At 36.3% G+C, this 24,258-nt stretch overlaps 1 protein-coding gene across 2 annotated transcripts; it reads left to right on the top strand.

Annotated features, from left to right (window-relative positions):
- The first annotated feature begins 6,264 nt into the window (after positions 1-6,264).
- On the top strand, positions 6,265-9,292 carry LOC114416625 (exocyst complex component EXO70E2-like). 2 transcript variants are annotated; one of them, XM_028381566.1, is made up of 2 exons: positions 6,265-7,042; positions 7,154-9,292. In XM_028381566.1, the coding sequence occupies exon 2, from the start codon at positions 7,196-7,198 to the stop codon at positions 9,089-9,091; it is 1,896 nt and encodes a 631-aa protein (XP_028237367.1). In that variant the 5' UTR covers positions 6,265-7,042; positions 7,154-7,195; the 3' UTR covers positions 9,092-9,292. The 2 variants fall into 2 exon arrangements, with proteins under 2 accessions (XP_028237367.1, XP_028237368.1); XM_028381567.1 differs by having other exon boundaries at positions 7,151-9,292.
- The last annotated feature ends 14,966 nt before the right edge of the window (positions 9,293-24,258 follow it).

The raw sequence follows: 24,258 nt of genomic DNA, 5'->3' as shown, positions 1-24,258 counted from the left end.
TAAGACTGATTAAAATTAAAATTTCAAAACTAAAACTAAGTTTCATAGAAAATGATAACAGATTTTATTCTTATTATTTTTGCGGGTTCACTAAGGATACAACATCGTTATAAAATTTTATTGAAAGTTAGTGCATTGCTAACATTCTATATTACACTTTTTTATAATAAAAAATGACTTTTAAATCTTTAGTTATTATTATTATTAGATGAGACTGGATTGATGGGAAATATAAAGTTGTAAGGTTACCTGTCATGATATATTCTGGAGCTGCATAGCCGTGTGTAATTTTAGATTCAAAAATCTATTCAACACAAGAAATAAATATATAAGTGTTTGTGATTGGAAGACAATATTGATAGCAACACAGGCCCAACTACCTCTAATCTTGGCACTTTCTAAATATTTGCGTTTTTCCAATTACAACCTTCCGGATTTTTATTTTTTTTTAAGTTTTGATTTTCTTACAACTATAATATTGTGTTTTTTTCTTGCTTTTTCCCGTCAAATGATTTACCAATTTTTTTAACGAAATGATTTAACAATTTTAAAAAGTATAAAATAGAAGTAATATGACCACATATTATTTGCTACAGTGACAAGGTTTGGGGAAATATTAAAAAGGCAACATCCAAGGAGGAACAATTGTAAACTTTAGTTGTTAATTAATGAAATTTAGTTCAATACTCATGCTAATTTTATCTTTTTATAATGAGTGCGGGTTTATATATTTATTTAATTTTAATTTATTTATATAACAGCAAATTATAATAGCAAATAAGTATTCAAAGACATTAAAGCCTATTTTAATAATTTTATACTCAAAATCAATTATAACTCAAAATATCCAAATATTACTTTCTTAAAAAAATATCAAAGTGTTATGACTAAGTGTATCAAAACATGCTCTATACATATTAGTGCAATATACACAAATCAGAACAAGGAAACTGGGTAACTGGCATCTATGAAGAGAGAAGCATAGAGCAAGCAACATGAGACAAAAATAACTTACTTGCAAAAGAAACATTTCTCTGGGCATTATTGAGTCTCCAGGAGAATGAGCAACTCCCAATTTAATGACTTCCAAAAACTAGCATGAATAAGATAGACGTTAGTGAATGTCTGCCCATTCTGATCTATGCTCCCGCAGGAACCTAAGGAGAATGGGAGGGGGCACATTCTGGACAAGAGAAATGACACCTTTGGAAAGAAGAAATAGAGAAAATAGGAAATCAATGGTAACTTTTTTAATTTTAAATTAAATAACATAAAAATAACTAAGAAAATTATATAATATTTTTATTTTATTCATATCATTCAATTTTTTTTAAAAAAAAACTAATTACTTAAAATAATCAAACAATTTCCTCTACTTCTTTTCGCTCTGAACCGTGCATCCAATCCTAAACAGTAAAATAATCTAATTTCGTGTAGCTATGTAAATTGGACTATTTTCTTTTATGTATATCCATTAATTATTAGTGTGTATCATTTATATTTATTTATTTTTAACTTATTTGTTACCATTAAACACGTGGATGTATTGACATATAATTATTTTAATTTAATGAATGGTTTTAAAATGAAGTCTTATTTATACTATCCCTATCCCTTAAATACTTAAAAAAACAATTATCCCTTAGCTTATAGGGGAATAATTACCTCAAGAAGAGCATTTCCTGGATTAGCTTCTCTTAGTTTATTCTACAGTCCAAACACTATTTGTCATGCCAAACAAACAAGATCAAGAGAAGCTACGACAATCAAGACAAATATAAATAGCAGCTTCTATATACCTGACCTTCAGCTGTCAAATAGAAATCATCTATAGATACTGTTGCAGACCAATCTGTTTCATACATAATCAAGAAAATTGTTGTTATATCGAAAGAATATGGAAGAAAAAAAAATCTGAAAACAAGCTCACAAATTACAAGCAGGTTGTTTCTCTTTATAGAACTAAAACATGATTGACAAATAAAATGAAAACTCTCTAAAATTTATCAGAGAGAGTGGCTTTTAAAAATAAAAATAAATAACACTATGCCAGAGAGAGTGACAAGTATGTAGTATAATTTCTCATCATCTCCAATTGCCATAGACAAACCTAATTGATCAAAGTGGGACACATGTGCCAGCCTAAGTTATTATACTATTACCTATTTCAAGAGTATATTCATTAGACATCAAAATGGAAGTTATAGTCCCCTTGAGCTAGCAGAATTATTTTTCCCTGATATTTCTCTTTGATCTTTCTAATTTGTCAAATCTAAATGTATTAAGGACTTACGGAGATCAAGAACTCTCTCTATATCAAGCTACCCATGCTACAACTCCATCAGTATTTCCATGTCAGGCATTAAGATTAATGAAATTGATTTCGAGCTGGAAATTCATGTTTCTCATAGCTCAATATTAAAGAATCTTTTGCAAGAAATTCAGTTGCCTGTGAGCCGTCGTATCTTGATCCAGAAGATGCTGCTTTTCGTTCTCCCAAATATCTCACAAAACTCCTAAAAAAAAAAGCACATCAAAAGAGAAGGAAAAATAAATGAGGAACCAAAATAATCGCTTTTCTTCCACCTAAAAAGATAATTAAAAGCACAATTATTTAGATATTGCACACAAATTTGACAAGTCACATCGATAACGCCAATCTTAGAAAATCAAAATGTGAATTTGAACATACCAAATTCCCCTTTCATCTACGGCAAAAACCATTGGGTTACAGTCAAATATCCCAAACAAATAATACCTGAAAACATGTAATACAATGATCCACCAGTTCCATAAATATCAGTAAATTATCCGTGAAAAGGCCATGGGAAATTAAAAATGGTTAGCCAGAGTGAATGCTAACCCACATCACGGAGCACAACGTTTTGGGTCAAAGGAGAAGGACCAACATCATCAACAAAATATATCATAGAATTATGACTTGTATAATATCAACGAATACAGTAGGTCACAAGTAAAAGATACAGACTTAATAAAATACTTATTTAAATGCAATGGGTCAAGATAAACATATGAAATCTTTTGTGCACCATGAAAACCGTACTAAACCCTAGATTAGAGAAGAAATGCAGAGATGAGAGAGAGACGAACTAGGGATAGGGAGAGAGTTATTTGCAACTTTATTATTTTCTGTTAACAAAATAAAAAAAAACAAAAAAAAATGTGTGAACCAATAAACCTTAGATTACGGATTAAAGAGGAATTGTAGAGATGAGAGAAACGAACCAACGAGAGAGAAATTGGGCGAGCTAGCGAAAGAGAACTCCAGTCACTGAGCTCAAGCTAGTCTGTACTATAGAAGCTCTAGCCACGGCCTCCGCAGTCACTTTCCCCGTCGTGCCGCGGATGAGAGGGCTGAGGTGATGCGAGGGAGAGGCATGCTCCATGTGGACAGCGGCGCCGGCACATGCCCGCCAGGTTTTGGGGTTGACGCGGTTGGGCTGCAGCGGAGACATGAGGGGGGATTGAAGTATAGAGAAGAGATTGAGATATGAGAGAATTAATGCGAAAATGGGACTTTAATGTTGGGAATGCGAACGAAGACGGGTTTTAAGTAAAACCTGTCGTAATTTCATTTCACAAAAGCACAGGATCACCACCAACATATATTCTAAGGAGGTTTTTAATAACCGCCTTAGAATGTCAGTCGTAAAAAGTTTTTGTCATTTCATTAATTACAAATTTGCCACTGTAATACTTTCTAAGCCGGTTCTCATAGAACCGCCTTAGAATCAGGGTCGTAAAACATCACTTTTGTAGTAGTGGTCATAGATTCTTCATGGTAAAGTTTGACTTAAGCGCATATTAAGAGAAGGTGATGGTGGGTGGTCCCTGGATGATGTTTGATCACTACCTCGCAATAAAGGAGTGAGTGCTGGATTTTGTCTCCACGGAGATGGTTATAGACAAGACTCTTGTCTGGATCAACTTTCTAAGCTTGGGCATGGAGTATTATGATGAAAGCGTCTTATTAGCAACGACAGTGGGGAGACCTATACGGATTGACTTGATGACATTGAATGCATCCCGTGGCAAATTCGCACGAGTGCGTGTTGAGATTGAACTCAATAAACCTATTGTTGGAAAATTTTGGTTTAGGGACCACTGGTTTAAGATTGAATATGAAGATTTGCACCTCTTTTGCGCATCTTGTGGAAAGTACAATCATATGGTGCAAGAGTGTACTGAGAAGTAGCAAGTGGTTGGCCATGATGGAGGTTGACAAACTTAGTCAGGTGAAGCGGATGTTGGTGGCGACGGAAAGGAACCTGAGGAAACCAACCCTAAAGCCTTAATTGTTGTTAGTGAGATAGGCAGAGATTGGCTGCATGGTGAGTGGCTAACTGATAACAAAAATAAACGAGGAGCGAGAAACGTGGGGTTTGATGGTCATAGAAATAAAGGTAATCATGGAGGGAATAAAGGCAGTCATGAGGCACATAACAAATATATTGTTTTGGGGAAGGGAATGACTATGGGAGCATTAATGGGGATTTATCTGTTACGGAAAAAGGAAAATCTTCAGAGGTAGCCAAATCTGGAAAAAATATTGGCCAAAATGAGGCGGGACCTAGCTTATAGAAGTGGGAAAAGAAAAAGAAAAAGATGGTTGAGGAAGATAAGTATGTTGCTTTGAAGGCAAGGCTATCCATTATGCCTACTTCAAAGGCGTCAAAACCCAGTTAGCCAAAGATAATGGTTTTTAAGGATGACAAGAAAGTGGAGTTAATGAAGGAGAATTTGAGAGGAGATTGTCTTCGTGGTGATGGTGACAAGATGGGAAGTGTAAGGAAGAACACTGTCGCGTCGGGTAATAGGGAGGACATGGTTAACACATATGAAGAGCCTCCAGACCCGGGTGATCACAAGTATGCGTTGGTACCTAGGGCTATCCGAGATATGGAAACTAATGTAAATGTGGGAGGCCAACCTGAGATGGTGGAAGAAACAATGGAGGTTTGCACAATCATTTTGGATGACCAGTAACGTCTAAGAGTGGAGACTAGGATCTTTCTTTATCAATTGTTATCCATGTTAGTTTTTAAAGATAGTAATAATCTAGCTTGGAATGTGAGGGGGTCACATGTAGGAGGAACCAAATTCATATGAAGGAGGTTATGATTAAATGGAAGCCAGACTTCTTTGAAGTTCACACTCAATTTGTCAAGACCTCAACATTTTGGAGAATGAGTATTTATGAGCCTGTTTATATCCAAGAAGCCAGGGGGCAATTGGGGGGCATATGGGTTTTAAGGAGGAATGACTCACCATACTCCTTTACAACCTATGATGTTCATCCACAATGTATTTCAGTTCTCATTGAGTTCAGAAGACAATCTTGGCTATGTTTAGGAGTTTATGCTAGTCCTAGAGCAGGTATAAGAGGGTGGATCTTTGGAACAATTTAAGGGATATCTGCAGTTTTTCGAACAAGCCTTGGATGTTGATTGGCGATTTCAATGACACCATGCTCTCCTCAGAGCAACGTGGGAGTGAGTTTGATCAGAACCGTGCTACCATATTTGCGCAGAATATTGATGATTGTCGACTCTTGTGTTTGGACCATGTAGGTGCATGCTCACTTTACCTGTCACAGGAAAGTTGGTGGTCTAAACGCGATTCATAAGAAGCTAGACAGGGTTATGTGTGATAATAATTGGAGGATGAATTTTCCAGAAGCTGTTATTGAAGTTCTTCAAAGGGCTCACTCAAACCACCATTCGCTATTGTTGAGATGTAGGGGAGATAGACTGTTCAAGTTCATTGATGCCTGGTGCACACATGAGGACTACAAGCATGTGGTTAGTAATGCATGGAATAGGTATGTTGTTGATATCCTGACCTCGTTAGATAGCATGAAGAAGGACTCCATTATCTTTAATAAGGAAGTATTTGGAAGTATTTTCCGTCGCAAAAAGGAGCTGCAGTTTAGAATTACAGGTCTGGAGAAGTATCTGAAGACTGTAGATTCGGTGCGGGATTGGATTCTGTTTCATATATACTTTTTTAACAACATAAGTTAATTTTTCATATAGTTTTTTATTTAATTTTATAAATATTTTGAATAAAACCAAAAATATATGTAAGTCGTTCGTACATAAGACGCGTTAAACGTCAGTACTTAATAATAATAATATAGTGTAAGAAACTCAACTGGGGAAGTGCATAAAAAAATAAAAGTATAAATACAAGAAAAATGAACTAAGAAAGTGTGTACTTATGTGCTAATTAGCAAGATCGTTGGAACAAAAAGCCAAATTGACTGGTACTTTCTCGTTAATTTCTTCAATTTTCATTGTTTCGTTAAATACTAGTGGCATGTCCGTCAAAAGTCAAAAGCCACATATTGATGAAATTGTGTTGTTAGAATAATTAATTAATTACTTGCAGAGCAAATCTCCTCCACAATTTTTCTTTTTTTCTCTACCCAAGAGACTTCCTTTCAACTCAGATACTCTTTGATTCTCTTCAGGAAAACATCAACTAATTAAAATCTAATTTTGTCTTTGATACTCTTTGTCCGCGGAATTCACCACCCCCACCTTCTCAATTTGTTTGCTTTCTGCTTTCTTACCTCTTTTTTCTCAGATTTCATTTGGTTGATCCTTTCTTCAATTCTTCTTCTGGTTTTGTAGTTGTTTTTTTATCTGACTTGTGTTTCTAAAATCCATGAACCGTATGTGATTTCCAGTGTCTTTTTCTTTTTCCAGATTCCAGAAGAGAAAAAAGAAAAAAAATCCTTTTGTTTGTGTGAGACTGTAAGGATCAATTGGTTGAGTTCTCCATTTCTTGTGGCAGTTTTGTTTGAGTTTTTTGAGTTTGGAGGTTGTGTTTGGTGTTGGTGGATTACGTATTTGATTTTCATCCCTTTTTCTTCCATTAGTTGGGACTTGTTCTGGCTACTTTGTATTTCAGGGTTCAAACTTTAAGGTTTAAATCCACTTATTGTTCCTTTGAGGACCAAAAAGCATATTCTTCATTCTTACAAGCTACAACTTTTTTAACCTTTTCTTGTTTAAAGGTAAGCTTTTGCAACCATGAGTTCTTTGTTGAAACCATCAATCCTTTCTTTCTATGTATATCTACACATGACTGTGCAATGATTTTTATTTTTGTTTTGGAAATGAAGTAGTTCTGTGTGGATTTCTTCTTGCTCTTTACATTCTTTGCTGAGATGGAAGAAAATAAATCTGTGATTTCCACCTGTGAGCAAGATCAACATGTGGTTGCTGCTGCTCAGCACATTTTGAAGGCACTAGCAGCAAGTAAGACTGTATCTGAAGACTTGAGAAAAACCCTATTGGATCTTGAGACACAATTGTCTTCAATTTCCATAGTCAATGAGAGAAAACGAACAGGAATCAAGCAATTTGAGAGGCAGCTTAAGTGTGTTGAAGACAAGGTAATGAAATGGGAGACAAACCCTTCTTCCAATGAGTCTTGTGAGTATTTGAAAGTTGTTGGTGAAATCCAAACACTGATCCAGAGTTTGGAAAACTTTTCTGTGAATGAAAAGGGGAAGCCTAAGGAACTTCTAAGGAGGGCCAATGAAATTCTGCAGGTTGCTATGCCAAGCCTTGAGAAAGAACTAGTCCACATTCTTGTCCAACATAAGCAATACTTTGAGCCTGAATACATGTCTTTCCATTCTAATAGAATGGATATTGTTTATGATGAATCGTTTCGTTTGGTCGAGGAAGAACAAATCAACGAGGCCTCCCGAAGTAGTAGCAGTGCTAGCCGCCAATCTGAGGCCAGCACTATTGATTTGGTGAATCCAACAGTGCTTCAACATCTCAAGAGCATTGCTAGTTTCATGTTTGGTTCAAAATACCATCAGGAGTTCTGTCAGGTCTTTGTTACATCGAGGAGGGATGCTTTGGCTGAGTATCTTGTCATTCTTGAGATGGAAAAGTTAAGAATTGAGGATGTGATAAAACTGGAGTGGCATTGCTTGAACAACGAGATAAAGAAATGGATTCGAGCCATGAAGATCATTGTTCGGGTGTACCTCGTCAGTGAGAAACGATTGTGTGAGCAAATCCTTGGTGATTTTGGATCCTTTTATCAATGCTGCTTTTCTGAAATTTCTCAGAGTTTCATGCTGCATCTCTTGAATTTTGGTGAGGCCGTGGCAATGGGAACACACACACCAGAAAAAATGTTTCGGTTACTTGACATGTATGAGGTTTTGGAGCATCTTGCTGTGGATGTAGATATTTTGTTCTTTGAAGAAGTTGGTTCTTTTGTTAGGGGAGAGTTTCACAAGCTTCGAAGGAGCTTTGGTGAATCTGTTAAGTCTACATTTGTAGCATTCAGAAATGCTATTGCATCCAACCACTCAAAGACACCTTTTCCTCAAGGGGGTGTTCACCATGTTACCAAATATGTCATGAATTACATCATGACACTAGGTGAATATGGTGACACCCTTAATCTCCTTCTTGTTGATGAAAGTTCAATTGATCCTGCAGGCAACAACAACAACAAACCTGACTTACCATGTCTCTCATTGTGTCCAACGGCTTGTCAATTTCGCTCAATCACCGCAACTCTAGAATCCAACTTGAGCAACAAGTCCAAGTTATACAAAGACAAGGCCTTGCAACATGTTTTCATGATGAACAACATTCATTACATGGTGCAAAAAGTTAAGTGTTCTGGCCTAAGTCATTTCTTTGGCGATCGCTGGCTTCGCCAGCACACTGCGATGTACCAGCGCGATGCACGGTGTTATGAGATGGTCTCTTGGGGATCATTGCTATCCATGCTCAAGGAAGATAGTGTGTCAAATTGTGTCTCACGGAGAACTCTTGAGAAAAAGTGCAAAGAGTTCTGCACTGCTTTTGGTGAAGTTTACAGGGTTCAGACAGAGTGGTTCATCTCAGATCTTCTACTTCGCGAGGATCTACAAATTTCAGTGTCTCAGAAAGTTGTTCCTGCATACCGCACATACACTGGGAAAAACTCATATAACATTGCTGAGAAGTATATCAAGTACAGTGTAGATGATCTACAAAGTTATATTTTGGACCTTTTTCAAGGGTCACCAAAATCTTTGCACAAGTGAAAGGGTCTTGAATTCTTGAGTTTCATTCTTTACTTAGATCATTGTATATATTGCTTGTAATTTGGCATAGTGACACCATGGTCTTAGTTTATTAGCTTAGGGAGAGTGTTATGTACTTGTTCTCCTTTGTCATCAAGTTAATAAATGAATATGATCTTACATGTTGGTCATTTGAATGAAAATGGTGAATTTTATCTTTTCTTTATGTTAGTGCCATTTGATTCTGCTTTATTTTCATTATTAGTGATTGGTGTTAATAATGTGTAGCTGGCATCTGATTTATGAGGCATTTCTATAACAAATGGCAACAGAGGTTTTAAACACGAAAATGAAGGAAATTAGGATCTTTTCAATATCAGATTTGATGTAGAGAGTTGAAGATTGAAAGATATCTTGAAATATTTCAAAACAAGATAAACACATCAAGCATCTTCATATGAATTTTTTTTTTCTATTCGGCAATCAATTTTTCCCATATTTAGCTTATTATATCTTATGTGACTCGAAAATTATCACAACCTATTTATAAACTATCCATTTATAATTTATTAAAATTCAATCATAACCTATAATGTCTCCCTCAAAAACAATAATAATAACCTATAATGTCACTACATTAATATGTTTGGTAAAGGAGATTTTGGCCGAAAAGAGTGGAGGAAGATTATGTGGTAAAAAGATGCTTTTTTACTAGCTTGGTTAATGAGAAAAATAATTAACGAAGTCTAACAAGTTACTATACGCTGAAGATATACTTTTCTAACGGCATAATATTTTATTTTTCAGTTTTTAAAATAGGATTTAGTAAATAAGTTGATTTCCTATATTTTAGGAGTAAGGCAGTTTTAATGGATTAGCCTAGTCGATAAGTGATTCCTATCTTTAAGGAGCAAGTTAGTTTTAATATTTTGTTTTGCTAATATCTTGTTATCTAATTAGTTTATCTTTTGCTATTTATTGTATCGCTGCTGAGAACAATTTGAATTAGAATAGAATAATTTTATTTCCTCTGCATACGTATTGTCTCTCTTCTCTCCTCCGTTTTTATAATTTTCTCCACAAAACCAACAATTGGTATCGAGAGCCTTATTCTTACGGGACCTCTACCATGGAAGGTGAAGCAAGTTTTTCCCACATAACTCTTCCAATCTTTGATGGAGAGAATTATGATCTTTGGGAAGTGAAAATGCAATCCTACATGGAGTCTTTGGATTTATGGGATGCTGTGGAAGAGGATTATGAAATATATCCGCTGCCTGAAAATCCCACCATGGCCCAAATTAAAAATCACAAGGAAAGAAAGATGAAGAAGACAAAGGCGAGGTCATGTTTGTTCATTGGTGTTTCACAAATGATATTCATCAAAATCATGACTCTTAAATCACCCAAAGCAATTTGGGATTATTTGAATGAGGAATACGCTGGAGATGATAGAATACGAAGCATGCAAGTGCTGAATTTAAGGAGGGAATTTGAGCTTCAAAGGATGGAAGAGTCAGATACAATCAAAAAATACTCAAACAAATTGTTGGGTATTGCCAACAAGATAAAGTTGTTGGGAAGTGATTTTACTGATTTGAGAATTGTAGAGAAAATTTTGGTAACGGTGCCGGAGAGGTATGAAGCATCTATAGCTTCATTGGAGAACACAAAGGATCTGTCGAAAATCACATTGGTAGAAGTGCTACATGCCTTGCAAGCTCAAGAGCAGCGAAGGTTGATGAGGCAAGATCGTGTTGTCGAAGGTGCTTTGCCCGCCAAACATCATGAAGTTGATGAAAGCAAAAAAGATTTTTTCAAGAAGAATGAACCAGCAAGCAGCAAAAATAGTGCAAACAACCAAAACAAAGATAAGGATAAAAAGAAAAATTATCCACCTTGTCATCATTGTGGCAAAAAAGGTCATGCATCTTTCAGATGTTGGAGGAGACCAAATGCAAAATGTAATAAGTGCAACCAGATAGGACATGAAGCAGTGATCTGCCCCAACAAAAATCACCATGATGAGGGAGCTCAGATTGCTAATCAAGAAGAGGAGGACCAACTGTTTGTGGCCACATGCTTCTTGAGTAGTGAATTAGTGAAAGTTGGTTGATTGATAGTGGTTGTACGAACCACATGACATATGATAAGACTCTATTCAAAGATTTGAAGCCAACTAGTGTCTCAAAGGTTAGAATTGGGAATGGTGGCTATATTCCAGTAAAAGGAAAAGGAACTGTTGCAATTTCAACGTATTCAAGTACCAAATTAATATCAGATGTTCTTTATGTACCTAACATTGACCAAAACTTGCTAAGTGTAGGTCAGTTGATTAAAAAGGGATTTAAAGTGTCCTTTGAACATCAACATTGCTTTATCTATGACAATTTTGGCCGGGAAGTTACACCCATGGAACTCTGGCACAAGAGACTTGATCATTGCCATCTTGAAAGAATGCTAAACATGAAAAAAAGGAAATATGCAAAAGAAAATTTGAAAAAGTTTCAAATGGAAGAATGCAAGTCTGTTAGCACACCAATGAATCAAAAGGAGAAGTTTAGCAAGGAAGAAGGTGTTGATAACATTGATGAAGGATATTGTGGGAGCTTGATTGGATGTCTAATGTATCTTACTTCAACAAGGTCAAACATTCTATTTTCTAAAAAGAACAAAACTGGAATTTTTGTTGACAATCAAGTAGCCATTGCTATTGCAAACAATCCCGTGTGTCATGGGAAGATTAAACATTTCAACATCCAAGTTTAGTATTTGATAAAGATGCAACAAAGTGGAGAAGTGAACTTAATTTACTACAAGTCTAAAGATCAATTGGCTGACATGTTTACAAAGTCACTACCTATCAACAAACTTGAACTCAAAGAATTGGAGTTTGCAGTTCCAAAAGCAAGGAGGAGTGTTGAAGATATACTTTTGTAACTGCATAATATTTTATTTTTCAGTTTTTAAGATAGGATTAAGTAAATAAGTTGATTTCCTATATTTTAGGAGTAAGGCAGTTTTAATGGATTAGCCTAGTCAATAAGTGGTTCCTATCTTTAAAGAGCAAGTTAGTTTTAATATTCTGTTTTGCTAATATCTTGTTATCTAATTAGTATATCTTTTGTTATTTATTATATCGCTGCTGAGAACAATTTGAATTAGAATAGAATAATTCTATTTCCTCTGCATACGTATTGTCTCTCTTCTCTCCTTTGTTTTTATAATTTCCTCCACAGAACCAACACTATATATTATTTTTATAAAGTTACTATATTCTGCGAAGTTAGCATTTTTTTTTAAATTCTTTACTAAGGTGCAACTTTCTATAACTTCAGCTTACCATATTGTAAAAACAAAAGCATATCATCCCATATTTAAAACCTTCACACCCCATCATCATATTCTCCATCACATAAATAAAAATTATCATGAACAAAATTTAATTGTTACATAAAAAAATAGTTGCCGTGAATTACAAAAGTTCGTCATAAACGTGTTACGTGTCCCTCTTTAGGCCGGTCACTTTAAAGTCAAGGTCTCCATATATGTTAGTCAAAGAAAATGCAACCTAGAAATTACTATATTGGAGTATACCAACGCGTATACATAGTATAAAGTTTTACTTGACAAAACTTAGTTGCACTGAGCCATAAGCAGATTTTTCTCTCACCTAATCTATACTAATTTAATAATATTAATTGTATTATTGTTATTGTTATTATTATATATTACATAGACATGCGTAATGGATGAGGCTAAAGCTATGTCAAAATTATAACTTTTTGACAAATGTCAATTATTTGAGCAATTTCTTTTCTTGCCCCTTGAACCTATTATTTGATCGTATTTGATACCTATAGGTTGGTTTTGTATTGTATATATCCAATAATTGCTACCCGTATTGTGCACGTGTACTATTTCGTTTGTTTCACATATTATTTGATTATTTCCAAAAATATTATTTCTGAAAATATAGTATGAGAGTGTTATTATCTGATTTTTTTTATAAAAAATGCATGGTATACCTACAAATAATTAATTTACTATCTCATAATAAATGTGAGAATAAATTTTTGCAACTCTATATTTCCAAAAATAAATAAATAATCCGTTACACTAATCTTATCTTTTATATATACATTTATTGCAATCGTGTTAAATGTTTGGTGCAAATTACATTAGTAAGAAATGTACTACCTCAAATTTACATGAGGTGGTATAATTAGATATTAAACAAATCAGATAAGATAATTAATTGCATAAAATAAAAATTACATAAATATATACGGATATTTAAATATAAATATGATAGTTCATTTGTCTAAATGGTTTTTCTAACGTGTGCAATCTTCCACACAATAAGATTAATTGATAAGTTAATTTTACCTTATTTAGATTAAAATATTTATTATTAATGATTCTTTCAAACTAAGTGTTATATTTTCCTTATTTAGATTAATAAATTTACTTTCAATCCAAATAATAAATATCTCTCTCATTTATAAAATAGATTCATTTTCAATAATATTCTTCCCTCCAAAAAATAATATCTCTTTCTAAAAAAATCAAAATAATATTCAAGCACCATAATTATGTTTTTCAGTTTTTCATTTCCTATAATGTTTTTCATCTCTTCCTAAAGTTATAGATTAAGTTTTTGGAGATATGTCTTGAAATTATATTACCTTTCTTAATTATAAAGTTTATATTGTTTTTTTTAAAAAATATAAAACTCCATTTTGAATCACTGATAAATAATTATTCATTATTTGTAGTTACCAAAATCCAGAGCTGGGACATGTCAGGATGGATATGACTAAGGTGGGTTCTTGGACTTCATACATCGGCTAGAGAATGACCTTTGTTAAGAGGACAAGAGAGAGGGACCTACAAAACAAATGACTTTAACGCTCAAGTAAGTATGTGAGTTAGGAGAATATGAGAGAATAAGTATATGAGTAGGTGTGAAGGTGTTCCTCTCAAGTGAGTACGAATGGACGTGTGAGTTGCTGTTGAGAACGTGTGTCGAGAGAGTAGAGGGAACCTGATACTTATAGTGTGGAGAGGGAGTTGCGGGTCCTTATTAATAAGGGTTGTTACAATAATGTAACAACCCTTACAGATAATTACCGGCTTGTAGATAATAGCTAGTAGATAAAAGTGGCTTATAGATGACATTAAAGATAATGTATAGCTTAGAAATAAAAGCTAGTAGATATTTGTTACTTACATATCATGTGTAGACTTGCAGATAATTGAATATCTGCCAAGAGATAAAGAGATGATGTTATATTCAAATAATAAGAGGTTAGAGATAACATGTTGGTTGGGGAGTCCGGCTGCTAAGGGTTGGGCATCCATGCTCTTGTGCCAGGGTTGACGTGTGTAATGGAGTGGCATGTAACATGACACATGTACTTTATGGACCCTAGACAGTACATAAGCCCCTAAGCTTTGAGTCGGCTTACAGGTGAAAGAGGTTGTTCAATGTCGAAGGAGATTATCCCGTGTTGAGGGAGTTCATCAGGTGTCCAGGGTAGTAGCTTTGACAGGTAGGAGGGTAACGAGTTGGTCGAGCCGCCAAGCATGGACAAGTGTCTTCCATGGTCAAGAGTGTTAGCCTTGACAAAAGCAAGAGTTGTAGGTTTGCCAAGCTTGTTAAGCCCCCCAGCCTGGACAAGTGTTGTTTGGGCTACTTTTGTTAAGTTGTTCGGGGTGGACATACTTTTGCTTTTGCAAGCAAGGTCTGATGTGTCAGGTGAAGAAAGCCTTTATCTTTGACAACTCTGTCATTTTCTGACCGTTGGAGGATGCATTGAAGACAGACGTTACGTTTTGTTTGTTAATGAAGGCGTGTGCGGCGCACGTGCAATACTTGTGCATACGTGTCACTCGTGGAGTGGTGCTTTCTTTTTGCTTTGCAAAGCTTTTCCTCTGACGTTTATGAGGAGTTAGTGTGATTTGCATCTGGTTAAAGGTCTTGTTAACCAATCTGGTGATAAATGATGCAATCCTACCCCGCAAGGGCATTTGATAGAAAACTCCAAGTAGATTGGGCCAGAGATGCAAGAGAAGGCCCTAGGGTTCTTATGAGCCTTAGGGTAGATTTCGGGCCCATGGGCTAAGTATGAGCCCACTTATCTTTGTAAATATTAGATTAAGGTTTCATTATTTTTGGGCCTTGTATTTGGGGCTCCATAATGTAGGTAGGGTACCCTAGAAATATAGGATTTTTCAACCCTTGTATTTTAGGGCACCTAGACTAGTTTTTGTATTAGGGGTAGTTTTGTAATTTCACATGCACTAAGTGGATATTTGATGTGTGTGGTTGGAAATAAATTTAATTGAATTGGTAGAAGCCCAATCCAATTAAATTTTAGAGGGGGAGGTGAGCATTTGCTTACTACACCCCATTGCCACATCATATAGTCACACTTTGTGCATGTCTTTCATGCTTTTCATGCCTCATGACACCTAAACACACTTAGTGGAGAATCTTGGAATTGATCTTGGATTAGTGGGCTGAACCATAACTAAAATTCACTAATCATAATTAGTGAAATTTTGGCTCCAAAGTTTGGCTCCACAAATTCAATTTCAAATTCAAGTGAAATTTGAATTTCCCTCCAATTTTGTGTGACACTTAGGCTATAAATAGAGGTCATGTGTGTGCATTTTTTTCAACTTTGATCATTTGAATATTAAACTTCAAAGTTCAGAGCTCCCTTAGAGCACAAAATTTCGTGCTCTTCTCTCCCTCTCCCTTCATTCATCTCCTTCTTCCCCCAAGCTCTTATCCATGGCCTCCTATGGTGATGAGCTTCTTCTAGACTCATCTTCTCCTTGAAGTGGCGTCTCCTCTCTCTCTCTTCCTTCTCCATTCCGCTGCCATTCATTTTCCAAGAAGCAAAGGAATCCATTGATGAAGAAGATCCTAGGCCTACAAGCTCCAATGGAGCTTGCATCATGTGGTATCAAGAGCATCTTCATCTAGGTGATGTTCTTTTGCTTCCTCTATCTTTTTGTTCGGTGAATTCTCTTTAATTCCTTGTTCTTCATCTTATTCTTCATGTATATCCTCCATTGTCTTGTGGTTTGATGCTGTTTAGAGTAGATTCAAAAAAAAATAAATAGATTAAATCTTAGATCTACACTTGTTCTTGCATTTCTATGGTTCAAATTTTGTAGATCTACTCTTGAATCTTGTTTTTGTGTTGATTTTAGGTTCTATCAATTTTCATTCATAATATTCTTGTGTTGAACCTTTAGATCTAAATTTTGTTCCAAAATATTGATTAGAAAAAAAACACAAAAATCTAAGTGTAAATCACTTAATCCATGTTGTCTTAGAGTCATGTTTAGTCATAGTAATTGTCACATTATGTTCTAAGTTTGTGTTGAATTTTATTTTGTTGATTGAATTCTAGATACATTTGTTCATGTATTCTTATCATTCTTATCCTATCTTTTGAATTTTGAGTCTAATTCATGCATGTTATTTAGTTCATAACATGTTCTAAATCAATTCCTAGAAGTAGTCTTGTTCTTGAACTTTTTTTTTTTGCTTTCTAAGTTTCCTACATGATGCCTATGATGAAGTTGAGTTGTGGTGCTGAGTTGTGGCTGGATTTGTGAATCAAATAAGTCTTAAGCTCTCTTGAATTGTGTTATTCAAGATAATTGAGCATAAGCAAACACAAATTGTAACTATCCAAGCCTTAAGCAACATAAACACTACTCTTGATTTCTAGGTTGAAATCGCTGGTGCTGGCAGATTGAACATACGAAATTGTGTAAATTACTGGGAATTGGTCACTACGTTTTTTGAGCTGAAATTTTTACAGAATTTTCTAAACATCTGGAAAAAAATTATAAAAAAATAACCAAGCGATTTGGATTAAAACAAAAAATGATAAAAATCGCACAAGTTGGCAGAAAAATCAGTGTCCAGGAAAAAAAAGTGAAAGGAAAGTGTGCTTGTTGTTTTGGCTCAAAATTTTGCTCTATAATTGGTGCCTATTTTATACCAATCCTAGTTCTGAAATTTCAATTGAAAATTATTGTGAAAACAAGTGCCAAAACTAGAGGTTTCTTGAGTCTTTTTTTTTTAGAGTTTTTCTACTCTACTCTAGAGCCATTCTAGGTTTCTCTTTGAGTCCTAGCTTGCTTTTTTGTGTTTTTCATTGCTTTAATTGTTGAATAATCCTTGGAAATTTGTCTTGTTAAAACTCTATTGGTTTAGATTTTATTTCATTTTTTTTTTGTGTTTGGTTATTGCTTGTCTCTTTGTTTCCTTGCTTGTGAGTTGCCATATAGGGAATTGGAAAGGAGGATTGGTGCCATATCTTGAAGAATTTGAGTCAAGAAGCAAGGGGCCAACCACCTTAAGAGCTATTGGACTAAGAAAAACTCCAAATTGAGTGAAATACTAAAGAGATAATAGCCACCACAATTGAGGACTTTTTTTTTGTAATTTTGTAATTGGCAATTTGTTTTGCTTTCAAATTTTATAACAAAAAGGCCTTTCATTGGAAGTAAGTTGGGAGCCTCCAATAGGTCACCCTACTTCCATTTGTGTGTAATAATTTTAGGCAATTTTTCCTTAGGATAGTGAGTGTTTTGTTGGGAACCTTAAATGAGGTCATCCAAACACTCTTAGGATCCGCCTAGTTTGCATTTCTTGCACTTTAATTTCTTGCTTATTTTCATAGCTTATTTCCTTTACCCTCCATTGTCAAACCGCCTAGATAGCTTGCCTTTTACCAATTAGTTTTTACCTTATCTTTCACACCTCTTTTAGTGTTTATTTTGGCTAGTTTCAACCATAGTTTATTTTTCCTTTTGTTTTCAAACCCCCAACAAGAAAGAACCATAACTTAGGAACCAACATGAGTCTTCATTCTTCATCTAGTGTTAATGGTGAGGGTTCTACTCCTAAGGACCCCTTGTATAAGATATTAGATGAGTTGAGATCCCTTAAGTTGTGGAAAGAAAAACAAGAGAGAAAAGAAAAAGGTAAAAAAAGAGTGGAAGAAATAAGTCAAGATGAAAGAGAGAAAATAAGAGAGGAAGAAAGAAGAAAAATAATGAAAGAAATGAAAAGAGAAAAACATGTCTCCTATAGTAGTTATAACTCTTGCAAGAGCCTAAGTGAAGAACTTCGTGACTATTATGAAGGAAGGCATAGGTCACATCTTAGACCTCACTCCCATAGGAGAGAAAATGAAAGAAAGCCTCAAGAGGTTAACATTAAACTCCCATACTTCCATGGGAAGGACAATGTAGAGGCTAATTTAGATTGGGAAATAAGGGTAGAGCAACAACTTAAAAGGAAGTCTACTTCAAAATCTTATGGCTCTCACTCTCATCCAAAGAAAGACCAAGGTCAAGGAATCTTAGGGGTGAGACCTTCTAAGCCCAAAGATGATAAGGCGAAGACAATAGAAAAGCAACCCCTTAAGGCTAGTATGCAAGAGAAGACTAGCTCCATGAAGTGCTTTAAATGTCTTGGAAGAGGACACATTACTTCTCAATGCCCCACCAAGAAAACCATGATTATGAGGGGCCAAGACATTTATAGTAGCCAAGATGAGGCTACTACTTCACCTTCCTCTAGTAAAAGTGAAGAAGCAAAAGGGGAGGAATCTAGTGAAGAGATCTACCCCCAAGAAGAAGGACAACCTTTAATGGTTAAGGAGGAGTGTAAGGAGGTAAGTGTCTCCTCCAAGAGGTTAGCTAAGAAGGAAAGACATTTTGAAATAAAGACAAATATTAAAGAAATTTCCCTTCTTAGACAACCTCCACATTTTCTCCTTTGTAAAAAGACACTTGTTAGCATTGCCACATCTCTTAGGCTTGAGTTTATTCCTCAAGTAAAGGAGTTGTTGGATGAGGGTTTGGTTCGCAAGAGATTAAATCCTTGTGCTTTTTTGGTGCCCAAAATAGGTATTATTAGGCACCAAATCCCTAAAATAGGTGGTGTGATGAATGCTTTGGGTGGTGCAACACTCTTTCGTAAAATCACTCGTGCACCCAACATCTTCATGATTTGTGTACATAGGGACTCATTAGGTAGGTTTGTTCTTATTTTTAGTTTCAATACAAACTTAGGCATTCATATGGGACACCTTAGGTTTGTCATACTTTTTGGTAAGAATAATCAACATGAAAATACAGAAAAAGGTATGTTCTATTGCTTTACTTTTCTTAATTTTTTAAATTGTGATCAAGGGGTTCCCATGAACCCTAAGAGAACAAAGGTCATTCCTGAATGGCCCGCTCCACCAAGTGTAAGAAAAATTTAGGGCTTCCAAGACTTAACAAACTTTTACAAAAGGTTTGCCCCATATTTTTCTATACTTGTAGCACCACTCATTGAGTTGGTGAGGAACCATGTTCCTTCATGGGAAGATGCCCAGGAAATGAGTTTTCAGACCTTACCTTACTTCAACATACTAAACACCACTAATACATATGTTTTTGTTCTTTTTACAGGTGTTGAGAAAAAAAGCCCAGAGTTTCAAGAACCTCGGGATTTGAGGTCAAATCCTTTTCAAGGGGGAGGGAATGATGCAATCCTACCCCGCAAGGGCATTGGATAGAAAACTCCAAGTTGATTGGGCCAGAGATGCAAGAGAAGGCCCTAGGGTTCTTATGAGCCTTAGGGTAGATTTCGGGCCCATGGGCTAAGTGTGAGCCCACTTATCTTTGTAAATATTAGATTAAGGTTTCATTATTTTTTGGCCTTGTATTTAGGGCTCCAAAATGTAGGTAGGGTACCCTAGAAATATAGGATTTTTCAGCCCTTGTATTTTAGGGCACCTATACTAGTTTTTGTATTAGGGGTAGTTTTGTAATTTCACATGCACTAAGTGGATATTTGATGTGTGTGGTTGGAAATAAATTTAATTGAATTGGTAGAAGCCCAATCCAATTAAATTTTAGAGGGGGAGGTGAGCATTTGCTTACTACACCCCATTGCCACATCATATAGTCACACTTTGTGCATGTCTTTCATGCTTTTCATGCCTCATGACACCTAAGCACACTTAGTGGAGAATCTTGGAATTGATCTTGGATTAGTGGGTTGAACCATAACTAAAATTCACTAATCATAATTAGTGAAATTTTGGCTCCAAAGTTTGGCTCCACAAATTCAATTTCAAATTCAAGTGAAATTTGAATTTCCCTCCAATTTTGTGTGACACTTAGGCTATAAATAGAGGTCATGTGTGTGCATTTTTTTCAACTTTGATCATTTGAATATTAAACTTCAAAGTTCAGAGCTCTCTTAGAGCACAAAATTTCGTGCTCTTCTCTCCCTCTCCCTTCATTCATCTCCTTCTTCCCCCAAGCTCTTATCCATGGCCTTCTATGGTGGTGAGCTTCTTCTAGACTCATCTTCTCCTTGAAGTGGCATCTCCTCTCTCTCTCTTCCTTCTCCATTCCGCTGCCATTCATTTTCCAAGAAGCAAAGGAATCCATTGATGAAGAAGATCCTAGGCCTACAAGCTCCAATGGAGCTTGCATCAGTTCGTCTAATGGAATTTGGACCTTTAGTTGTGGTTGTCATGCTTCTTGAGGAGTGAGTATACCAAGGGGGTGCCTTGGATTTTGTAGGAGTGCGTACCAAGGGTGGACCTCGGGATTTTGTACCAAGGTCAGACCTTGAGTTTTTTATGTTCTTGTATTCTTGCACAGATAAAAGTTAGGAATAGGAAAGATTGTTAAGGGTAGACCTTAGGTTTGATGAGCCTAACGCACGTGTCGTGCTCTTGCATACCTATCACTCGTGGAGTGTCACGTACTAGAGACGTGGTGTGTGAGCCTGTAGGACTCACCAAGGGCAGACCTTAGGTTTTGCGAGCCCTTCGGAGAAATGACCTACGACTCATCCATCCTGGATTTTGGCGAGACTCGCCAAGGGTGGACCTTGGGTTTGACGAGCCTGTGGAGTTGTGACCATGGATGTACCTATCTTAAATACACAAGAAAATTATGAAAATGAAGGGATGTAGAATTTTATTCAATGTATTTGATTGTATACAAATTCCCTTTGTTATCCCAGATATGCCTTATTGAAACCTTTCAAGCCAAAACCTTGATTGTGTACAACATCTGGTTTTGCATTAGGTCAACTGAAGTAGAACTTCAAGTGGGTGGCGTTCCATGTTCTTGGAATTGCTTTTCCATCCAATTCTTGCAGTCTGTACGCTTCATTGTTTAGGCTTGTTGTGACCCTGAATGGGCCTTCCCAGTTAAGACCAAGCTTTCCTGCTTAAGGGCTTTTCTAGCTTCACCTCAGACTAGCCATACGAGGTTGTCGAGTTGAAAGGCTCATGGTTGAACCTTTGTGTTGTATCTCCTTGTTGCTCGAAGCATGGCAGCTTTTTCCTTGATTTGTCCATTTCTTAGACTTTGTCTGTTGTTTCAAGCTCTATCCTCATGTTTTCTTTAGTTTGTTGTTGCTGGAACAACAACCTCCTTGTCAATGGTTCCCTGCCTTCAATGGGAATTATAGTGTTTGTGCTATATGTGAGTCGGTAAAGAGTTTCATTCATCGTTGTCTGGGGTGAACAATGGTAGGCCCAAAGTATACTAGGGAGTTCTTCTTTCCATAGGCCCTTAGACTTATCGAGTCTCGTGCGCAGGGCCCTGAGGATGACTCTGTTGGCTTCCTCTGCATGGTCGTTGGTCTAAGGATGTTTGACAGAGGTGACAAGGTGCTTGACGCCTAGCCTAGTTAGGAAGTCTTCATAGGTCTCAACTTTGAATTGGGTGTCGTTGTTAGTGACAATGGCATATGGGAGGCCATACTTGCATATGAGGTGTTTCTAGGTGAACTTCTCCACCTCATTGGCTATAATTTCTCGCAGTGGTCTTGCCTCGATCCACTTGGTGAAGTAATTGATGTCACTAGTAGGTATTTAACTGCTCCTAGGGCCTTTGGCAGTGGTCCCAATATGTCCATTCCTTATATGGCAAAGTGCCAATGGGAGCTCAAACTGTGGAGATTATCAAGAGGGGTGTGTGGAATGTCTGCAAACTCTTGGCTTCTTCTACATCTCTTTGTGAAGTCAAGGGCATCTGCCCTGAGTATTGACCAGTAGTAACCAACATGCATCACCTTTGTTGCAAGGGATTGTCCCCTTGTATGGAAACCACAAATTCCTTCGTGGAATTCTCTCATGACATAATATGCCTGTTGGTTGTTCAGGCGCTTTAATAAGGGTGCTTTCAACCCTCTTTTGAATAGCACGCCATCAAGGATGGCGTAGTAGCTGGCCTTTCGTTTCAAGCTTCGGGCTACATTCTCGTTTGATGGCAACACCCCCTGAATTAGGAAATTCTTGTAAGGGGTCATCAAGTTTGGTTCATCCTCTTCTTCGGCCATAACTTCTTCACTATCTATGGTAGGAGTTTGGAGCGTGTCCTAGATGATAGTCTTGAGATGTCCGATTTTTTTAGTGCTAGCCATCTTGGAGAGCAAGTTTGTTCTGGTGTTGCTCTCCCTAGGTATGTAGTACATCTCAAAGCATGCGAAGTTGGCAATGAGAGTTTTGGCAACGTAGTAGTACTTGAGCAACATTGTCTCCTTGGTCTGGTATTTGTTGGCAACCTGCCCCTGGACAAGCTACGAGTCTATGTAGCATCGTAGCTTTTTGGCTTTGACTTTTCTTGCTAGTTTTAGACCTACAGCGAGTGCCTCGTACTTAGCCTAATTGTTTGAGGCTTTGAAGTTGAGCTTGAGGGCTTGCTCTAGGGTGACATTATCAGGGCCTTCGAGTGTGTAGCATCATAGCTTTTTGGCCTCGACTACTCTTGCTAGTTTTAGACCTACAATTAGTGTCTCATACTCGATCTGATTGTCAGAGGCTTTGAAGTCGAGCTTAAGGGCTTGCTCTAGGGTGACATTGTGAGGGTCTTCGAGGATGATTCATACCCTGCTTCCCTTCATGTTGGATGTGTCGTCAACATAGAGGCTCCACCAGTCTGGGTGGTTTGGTCGTTCCTAGCGAATTCTGTCAAGAATTTTGCCATGAACTGTGTTTTCATGGGGACATGGGGTTCGTACTAGATATCAAATTTTGAAAGTTCTACGAACTAGGCCACCATCCTCTCTGCTAATTAAGGCTATTGCAAAACCTATTTAATGGAGTAGTTCATCTTGACTACCACTTGATGACTCTGAAAGTAGGGCCTAAGTTGTCGAGTCAAGGTAATGAGTGCTAGTGCCACCTTTTCTATCATTTGTAGCGCTTTTCGGCGTCATAGAGTATGCGGCTGGTGAAGTAGATAGGGAGCCTGTACAAGGGTTGAGCTAATGGCTTCGTCAGGTACTAAGAGATATAGGAGTAGGGGTACTCCTAGCCTAGGTCAACTCATGATCGACTGTGTAGCAATGGTCCTCTTGAAGGCTAAGAAGGCTTGTTCATTGATTTCGTTCCATAGGAATGACTCAGTTTTCTTGAGCAATTTGTAGAATAGCTTTGTTTTTTTGGCGAGCTTGGGGAGAAACCTGGATAGGGAACAAGTCTTTCATTCAGCTTCTGGACTTCCTGGACATTAGTAGAACTGTGCATCTCCAAAATAGTAGTGTAACATCCTATTTTTTGTAAAATAAATTAAAAAGTTTTTTATTTAAAAATAAATAAATTTTTAGAAAAATAATGAGGTTTTTGTAATTAAATAAATAAGGAGAAATAGTTTTATTAATTAAAGTAATGGTTTTAAGGTAAATAAAATAAATGTGTTTTTAGAAAATAAAAAGGATATTGTATTTATTCATTTGATAGGGAGAAAATAGAGTTCATTTTTATAAAACAATAAAATAAAGAAAAATAGAGTAAATAATAGCCCAAAGTACCCTAGTTATAAATAAAAACATATTAGGTCAGTTCTTACATTAAGATGTGTTTTTACGCTCTCTCTTCCTCCCAAATTCGTTTTCTCTTATTCCTCCACCAAAACCCTTTCTTTTTTCTGCATACACTCAATTTTTTCCTAGTAAAACTACGATCCTAGACTCATTAACCATTGGATCATCTTGAAATTTGGACACTAGGTTCAAAACTCATTTACACATTTTCACCGTTGGGATTTTCGAAACAATATCTGTAGAGAAAAAATTCCCTTGCACGAAGACAATGAAATTGAGGCTCTAATCTCTTCTCCTTCTCTCTAAT

This window comes from Glycine soja, chromosome 6, assembly GCF_004193775.1.
Source record: "Glycine soja cultivar W05 chromosome 6, ASM419377v2, whole genome shotgun sequence".
Lineage (NCBI taxonomy): Eukaryota > Viridiplantae > Streptophyta > Magnoliopsida > Fabales > Fabaceae > Glycine > Glycine soja.
The sequence above is the reverse complement of the archived record's forward strand: the minus strand, read 5'-3'. Positions and strand labels throughout refer to the sequence as shown.